The 8767-nt window shown below is 34.0% G+C and overlaps 1 protein-coding gene across 4 annotated transcripts in view; it reads left to right on the forward strand.

Annotated features, from left to right (window-relative positions):
* The window catches only part of GRIK2 (glutamate ionotropic receptor kainate type subunit 2), a 365941-nt gene extending 357378 nt beyond the window's left edge, over window positions 1–8563 (forward strand). For 3 of the 4 annotated variants that reach the window (XM_017818724.1, XM_017818727.1, XM_017818728.1), the window contains one exon: window positions 5892–6020. In XM_017818724.1, the coding sequence (XP_017674213.1) occupies window positions 5892–5905 (14 nt within the window). In that variant the 3' untranslated portion in view covers window positions 5906–6020. Of the gene's footprint in view, window positions 1–5891 lie in introns of all 4 variants that reach the window. The other variant, XM_017818725.1, reaches the window with a different exon arrangement.
* Window positions 8564–8767: the final 204 nt, after the last annotated feature.

The raw sequence follows: 8767 nt of genomic DNA on the forward strand, positions 1-8767 counted from the left end.
GCTTGAGAGTGGCTGAATTGTTTTTGGTGGGGTTTTTTTGTTTGGTTGGTTGTTTACATTTTTTTTTTTAAACTAATTGATAATTTATTTAAGGCAAGCTGGAATTTTTATTGTCCTGCTGGGAGACATTTACAATAAAAACTAGAAGTAGCCTGTAATGAGGTCCTGTATGTCATCTAAGGATGACATATTGAACACATAATTGTAAAACTCAGTAAGTACTGGGTTTCAGTGGTTTTTTTGTTATGGGAAAGGTCAGTCCCATCAGACTTTTGTTGATCGTCTCTATCAAACAGCTACAACAGTCCTTGAAAAAAACAACATTCCATTCAGTTACAGAGTGAAGTATTTCATGCTTCATCAGGCTGACTGGAACTACTCTACTGGTCTTGACTTTCTAGATACTATGGTGAAAGCAGAGTTTGATTTGTGGAATTAAAATTTTCCTTTTGTTTGATATTATTGTTTTAATTTGAGTAGGGAATGAAGTCTCACATACATTTTGGTCTGAAAATATCTTCCTAAATTGCTCATTCTACTTCTACCAAAAAGTGCAGTAATTGCTAAGTTTAAAATTGAGAATATATTGGTGATATCTTCAGGTGATTGGTGTGAATTTGGTCTGCAGCGTACTTGTGCATTATACTTGCTATGAATTGAAAATGTAGTACATCAGAAAAGTCAGTGGTAAACTATTTTTAATGTAACCATATTATGTCTATGTAGATATGTAGAGTATTTGCATATATGTGTACAACCTTGGATCTACAATCGTGTCTAAAAATAGGTATATAAATAAGCAACCTAAAAAGGTGATCATTACAAGTACACTTCAACTTCTTTGAAACACTTATGCTTCAACTACAATTATATATGATTTCACTTTTTCTAAGGTTATTTTCTGTCCTTTAATGTTCATTTCTTTGTCATCCTAAGTCAATATTTTGATAGGGTTTGTTTTTCTGTCTAGAGGTTTTAAGACTGACAGATTTTCCATATATATATATTCAAAATCCCTGAAGGAGTGGCATAGGAGTAAGGAAATGATTAGGAGGGAGGGTGATGGTAGGCCTGACCCAGGTACATTCATTCTCAGCTAACTTCAAGACAAGAAGCAGTTTGATGAATATGTCCTGCTAGATGCTAGAACAATGGCCCATAACAAGACAATGCAGGATTACTGTTTTACTTCTTTAAGGTAATCGAACAAAGCTTCAAATAATATCTAACACACAAGATTGGAAGCAGTGAACTTCTGAGTGAATTTTAGAGCTTTTTATTGAACGTTGTCAGTTATATTATCTGCATCAAAGAAGGGAAAAATATAAATCAGCAAATGATTGGAGATTTTTATACTTTAAACATATTGACTATTAATTACTTAAATCAGAATATTTAGAATGAGGCAGGCATACTGTTCCTGTCTTTCTGTTGCTCTTTTTAGGTTGTTGAAAGCAAAATCTATGGTGGTAGTCTCATAACTCCATGTCTAACAAATGCTAATATGATTTCTGATTACCTTTCTAAATCCCTATAAATCAAAATAATGAAAACAGTGTAAGTATTACCTACCTTTTGTATTAATACATATATGCAAAGATATATTTTTTCTCTCTGGCAGTAAAACCATGCACAAGCTGTCTAAATAGATTGTAAGCAGTGGTAACTTTTCACAAAATTATCATTTTGATTCTACATGACTTGTGAGCTCTCACTTTTGGTAAAGAACTTCAGAAGTATCAGTTACTTCTTTATTCATCTTCAGGAGGTGAACTTTTTCAAAATTGTTTTGTGTTAGAAGGCTAAGAACTACAGTTCTGACTAAAATTTTCTTTTGTATACTTTTTTGTAATGTTTTATCATGATTTGCTGTGACAAAACACATACACTAAACTGCACTATTGTTTAGAGAGTTGTATGCCATCCTTAAACTCTTCTACCATTTGATTATATCTAAGATAACTTGGAGGGAGCATTTACTTTCTGGTAGCTGTTAAGAAGACAACTTATGATTTTGTAAGGGTTAGTGGAAAATCAATAATAACTGATGTTCTTGTAACATGCCTGCAGTGTGGAAGGTAAGTTGGGGGCAAAAGGTTATTTTCTTTGAATTAAGTGGAGAGAGGCTTGTAATATATACTAAAAGTGCTCAATTTCATGATAGACAACAGTTTTGAAATGTACCCTGTAAGTTCTATAAACGCTTTGCTGTTTTCCCCTAGCAATCTGACTGGTCAATTGGATTCAGGATCAAGGCATTGGATTATATTTTCTAAACTCATATCTGAAAATGTCTTTTATTTGTCACAAGAAAAAAAAGTGTTCTGGAGTTGCTTCTTGTTTTCTTGCTTTATTATTCCAAAAGTTGTATCCTAACACTGAAAGAACACAAGGTTTAACTGTACAGAAAATGAAGACTACGCTGATTGGAATTGAAATGAGACAACAATTAATAATTTCAATTAAAAAAGTAAAACATAAAGTAATCCTTTCTAACATTTTTTGAATATGATTTTTTTGTATGTGTGAAAACTTTTCCTTATATTTCTCAGAGAGAACCCAAAGAAGAATAAAGATGCCATTCAGGAACTCTTACATAGCCTTGAAATAATCTTTGTTTAAAATACATGACTATTTTAGTGAGTGAAACTTGAAACAGAGAAAAAAAAAGAAGATATGTAACAATTCTCTTAATCAGTACCAATATTTTTATTACAATATGTGCAGATAAATTCCCATAAACTTAATATATGTAAAATAATTTGGAAACACAGAATGGGAGAATTTTCTACATAAAATAACTCTCAAAATGGGGTTATCTGCTTTTTTAAAACTGTCAGTAATTCTGACACTTCTCATTTAATGAGTTTTCATATCCAGGTAAAATTTTCAGACAAAATGAGTTGTCAAGTTTCTTGAGATCTCATTTTCAGCATATTTCAGAACGTTAAGATGTATCTTCTCACCTCTTGGATATTGATTGTAATTCTTTTCCTACCGATATTACCTAAAAAATTATACTCTTTACAGATCTTTGCAAAGGTTTTGGTGGAATGATGCATGTTAAAAAGCATTTATTCTAATTTGGCACTCTTGTTAGATGTCTTGGCAAAAAAAGACAAGGGTTGAAATCTTGAAAGTGTTCAGTGCTAATGCATCATTTTAAAATTAAATTAATTTTATTTCTCAGAGTGTTATGACTTTAGTTCCAGAGGTGAGAGCCATATAATGGGTGGAAGTGGTGTAGTGCTGAGTTGCACCATTTACTTCCTAATGGATTCCCTATAAAATTCCCGAGTTACACGCTAGGTTCATCACATAGTGGAAATACCAAGATCTTAAAGCCTTAGCAATTTAGCCTGTAAGACATAGGGAATACTAAAGTAAATCTTGCCCTTTTGAAAGATTTCGAGGTTAATTTCAGTTTTATAATCATAATTGCAGTTTGATGTTAAGCAACAGGAATTTCTTAAAAAACAAAGAGACAATCTAAGAGAATTGAATATTTTCTTTCAAAGTATAGCTGAATAAGGAGGTACAGCTTCCTGCTTTCTTCACAGTGCTCAGCAAAGATACCTTATGCATGGAGATCTAACATATTTGCCTTTGAAGAACTTGTACTTCACTCTGAACCAGAGAGATATACCTTCCTCTCCTTTGGACTCACGATTTAAACTCTTCTTAGTTGTAGGTGGTTAAACCCTTTCTATTGCAAGTTAAGTATCATTCCTTTATTTCAAACTCAGTAGGAGAAAGGAAGGTTTCAAAGGAAGAGTATCACAGCCAGAGTAAGATTGCCCTTTTCTTCCTACCTGCCTGTTCCCTTATTCATGCAAAGGATTAAGGAAGAGGGCATTTCTTTCAGGATTTAATGAATTAAGGTAGAGTTCTAACCCATGACTGAGACAACTCATGTTTGCATTCTTCTGCACAAATCAGAATTTTATGTAAAAGTCCTTACTGAAACAGGAACTACTGCTGAAGTTTTTCCTCTGCCACTGTGTGCTCTCATCCCTAATCTACAGAACAGTCCATGTTTTCCCTCTCTCCCTTTCCCTCACTTTGCCTCTGTTAACTGCTTCCATGCAAAGTGGATGAGGATCAGTAGGCAGAAACTGCAAGTATTTTTACCTTGGAATGGTCTAATGCCTGTGTGTTACAGCTGTTTACTGAAGCTTTAAATCTCCTTTGGCAGACACTATTAAATTGACACTCTCAAACGTCTTTCACATTCAGCTCTAATGCTCCAGCTGATGACTGGCTGCAGAAGAACGCTGTAATATCTGCCACATGTCCTTCTTCAGCTGTTGCCATATTTTTTAAGGAACTTGATTTGTTAGGTCCTTTCAGAGCATACCTATTGAATTGATGACCATGCATGGAGAACTTGAGTGTGAATTCTGATAGGATCCAGGACTAAGCGAAGCTATAAAGTTTAATGTGGAAAACTGAGTGTCTTACTGCTCAGAGTGCTTCCAGCCCTGGAGGTTGGAAGCTGAATGTAGACTGAAACACAGCTTCAGTTTAGGTTCCCAAAGAACCAGATGGGGTGAAATGCTTAAATATTTTCTGGATCTAATCTCTAAACTCTAGATTTGTATGAATAATGGTGATACAACAGTTCAGAAATGAAGCAGAGTTCTTATTTGAGAGATAAATTAGACAATTTGATATTTACTACCACTAATCACACAAAATCAAACAATGGTCAAGAGATAGTTATAGTAATTCTAGGTGCTTTGTCTTTTTGTTGTTCTTGTTTTATTGTTTTTTTGTTTGTTTGTCTGTTTTTTGTTTGTTCATTTGCCTTTTTTTCCAGATCATCTCCCTGGCCTGGAGATTTGTTATTAAAAGAGAAAAATGCAAAATGCTAGATTATACCTCAAATTTGCTTTGGATGAGAGCAATTGGCAGAGGCTTGGCATAACATCTCAGCTTCTGAGATGAGTTATTTAGTTAGTAGATTTCTCCATTAGCTGGAAAACATTTAAACAGAAGTATATGGTAAAAGTGATTAATTCACAGATCTCAAAAGTAAGACTCCTCTTTCTTACTTCCATATTTCATCCATGCTCCAATTCTCACACTAAGGCAAGGCTCATTGCTCAGCACATTATTAGCAGTTGAAAATTCAGTCAGACTGGGGGAATAGGGAGGTTTTATTTTACTTTTAAAATTTCTTGCACTATAAAATGGCAAAAGGGCTTTTAGTGTCTAGCTTTTGCTGAAAAGATGTTAATAAACTGTTTTTCTAATAATATGCTTTTCATAGAGGTCAATGATTGATTTTTTTGTTTTGCTAACACATACCCCACAATGATAATCAGTAGTGGGAAAAGTGTTTATATACAGAAGATATTAAAAATAATGGAGTAGATATTAGTTTTCAGTAATGGAAATGAATTTTAACAGTATTTAAACAAGAATTTAGGTAAACTTTTTATACTAAAGCTTGTTGTTTTGTTCAGGAACACTTATTTAAATCATATAGAAATGAAGTTATTATTTTGAAACACAGCTAAGGAGATTTCACTGAATACCTTGTGTACACATTACATTCAGATGCTGTACTGCAAGACTAACCTATGTTGACAGAAAATCTGCTTGAAATATTTGTATGTATCATTTGCATCCATAGTCAGTAGCTGCAAGATAAATAATTGTAGAGACAAGGTGATTTTTATACTGTCATCACAGCTTTATAAGTAATTTTAATTATTATGTGATGCATATTTTAAAGACAGCAATTTGCTTTGAGTTTCAGATTGAGACAAAGGAAAGTTACAGGCTTGACAAGGCTGTGCCAATACAGTGACTCTGCTACTAGACATTGCAGTTGGGCATTTCTTACAGCTCGTTCTTTTTTCTTGTTCCTCTATTTCCCTCCGTAGAGGTCCTTCTGTAGTGCCATGGTAGAGGAGCTAAGGATGTCTCTGAAGTGTCAGCGTCGATTAAAACACAAGCCACAGGCCCCTGTTATTGTGAAAACAGAAGAAGTTATCAACATGCACACGTTTAATGATAGAAGGTTGCCAGGTAAAGAAACCATGGCATAGAGCTGGGAAGCCAAATACCCCAAGCACAAACTGTCGTCTTTTTTCCAAACAACCTTGCGAGAATGTTTCCTGTGGAAATATGCAACAAGTGCAAAATAAAATGAGTTACCTCATGCCGCTGTGTCTATGAACTAGAGACTCTGTGATCTCAGCAGTTGCAATGGCCAGACTCGAATCACAAGCATCATGGATCAACCAATTTATGCAGGGTTACACTGTTTGTCATGGGTTTGCACCATTCTGAATGAATGAATGTTCCATGTGAGTTTTGTGGCTGGTTTCAAATGCAGTCTAAGTGAGAAGTTACAGGTTCCTTTTGAAGTTCAACTGTTGCCAGGAGATGGAGAATAAATGTCCAAGATCATACAAACCACAGAAGGAGTCTAGTAAAAGTAATATCTCAGAACTGTAGTGGAGCAAGAAACCATATGGTCTTCTGAACTTTCCAGCATAGAAGAGTTGGTAACTGCTGGTATACTGAAACTACCATCTGGACAGGCGATATGAGCTTCCTGGGTGGAAGAAATGTTAAAAGTGAAGAAACATGAATCCCATGAATAAAAGGATAAATATGAGGATGCTCACCTGCTTTTTCTGGACTGTTTGTGACACTGAACTAAGTAAATAAATAATAATTTAGAAAAAAGTAACTTAAATTTAACTGGGTTGGAACTTTGATCTAAAAAATCAACAAAAATATTTCCACAATTTTGACCCAATTTTTAGATGAATGAAAGTTTCCTTAGTACAAAGGAATGTATCTTACAACCTTTAGATATAAGCAATTAATATTTTTTTTCTATAATTGTGAAAAGAGGGAAGGGGGTGGGAAGCAGTATATTTCATACATAGAGGGCTTGCATTTTAGCCTGAATGGGTTTTGAAACCCTTGTTCCTGCTACTAATTGAACTCAATGGAGCCTGTGCAATTCTCGCTAATGTTGGGAGTGGGACGGGTCACCTAAAAGAAATGAATGCCGAGAACTTTAAGGAGGACTGCATTTTTCAATACAGTCACAGTACTAAATGAACAAAATTCTTGAGCAGTTTTTTTTTCCAAAAAAAAAAAAATGTTCAGGTTTATTTGTGGAAATGCAAGATTTCTATGAAAATAGTTTTTGTATGGAAATTTTTCTAATACTTTTTATCAACAAAATAAGAACATGTGTTTCTGTCGGGGGTGTGATGCCAAGCATGAGTGGTAGTGTGTGCACACCACCAACGTTTGGTGAAAACTATTTTTATCATGAAAAAGGAATCTTAGAAGAGACATATTTTCAAGTTATATAATATAAAAAAATAGGTGCACTACCACCACTGCTTACCATGCTACACCCTTGGTTTCCACTAAGCTGATAACATGCTGTCATGAACAATTGTGTGTAAATGGTAAAAGACACAGACCTCTTGACCACATTGTGATAAAAGTTAAAGTGCACTCAGTTTGCTGTTTGAACCCAATGCACAAAATTAAAAAAAAAAAAAAGAAAAAAAAGAAAAGAAAGAATTAAATTTATGTCAGTTTTAGTTGTTTTGGTTTTGCTGTGTGATTTGAGCAACGTATGTACAGTACTTTGTGTCAGTACTGGTACTTAGCTTCAGCTTAGTGCCCTATCCTGACAATTCTTGCCACTAAATGTGTGACAAGACAGTTTGCTGGGATTTCTGAGACAAGCCTTTACAGTACATTGTGCTACAATTTGCAGGATCTGGCTCTTAGCTGCTTCAAAGCTAATTTATATGTCCTGACTGTGGTGAGTTCCTGGACATAACATTTTGAAATACTGCCGTACAGATGCTGAATCTTGCACCTCTTTCTACTGTAAATTTATTTGTATTTCAACAAGAAATGCATAGGATGGATTATGTAGGAATGTTATGTCAACCGAAAAAGATTATGAAGATGGTCTTTACATGGAAAATAATTATTTTGACTAATTAAAAAAACCCACAACAAAACATTGAAATTATCATAAATTATCAGTCACTGGTGAGTAATAAGATTGTTTGTTTACTGGTACTTAATTTAGTCTTATCATCATCTTTATAGCACAGGATTTTAAGACATACAATTTAAATTGTAGAAATTATATAATGAAATTTAGGGGGAAATGGGAGGTTTGTGTCTACTACCCAGTTATCATATATCTTCATAGAGATTGAGCTGGCCATTTCCATTGTGAGCAGGGACTGAGAAAGCAAATTCTCTTATATTTGTGAGTTTCATCCCCATTTATGTGATAATAGAGAACAGGTTATCTTTGTCTGAGGTATAAACAAGATAAAAACACCTTTAGCAATTATTCTGGAAATGAGTATACTTACATAATTTATATTTAAGTTAATTCTTTAAAACACAAAAGGGAAAGAGTAACTGTCATACAACACAATGAAAACTCCTAATTATGATGGCTTGGAATGGAAAAAAAAATTGGCTATTGCATTTGATTGATGATTTACAATAAAATTTGTAAAATCATGTAATAAAATGCTGTATTATATTCAAACAAACCTTTCTTTTTTCCATTGAGGATGTTGATATAATATTCATTAAGCTTTATGTGAGCCAAAGTAAGTGTGAATGCAGAATATGTTCCAAATATTTTATTGGGTCAAAGTCCCCCAGGGAAAAAAACTCCTATCACAAAAGTAGTGTGGTGAGTTAAGATTTTAGTGAGAATTTCAGCCTTCCATTATTAAAGGAAATATGC

Source organism: Lepidothrix coronata, unplaced genomic scaffold, assembly GCF_001604755.1.
Source record: "Lepidothrix coronata isolate B3197 unplaced genomic scaffold, Lepidothrix_coronata-1.0 Scaffold70, whole genome shotgun sequence".
Lineage (NCBI taxonomy): Eukaryota > Metazoa > Chordata > Aves > Passeriformes > Pipridae > Lepidothrix > Lepidothrix coronata.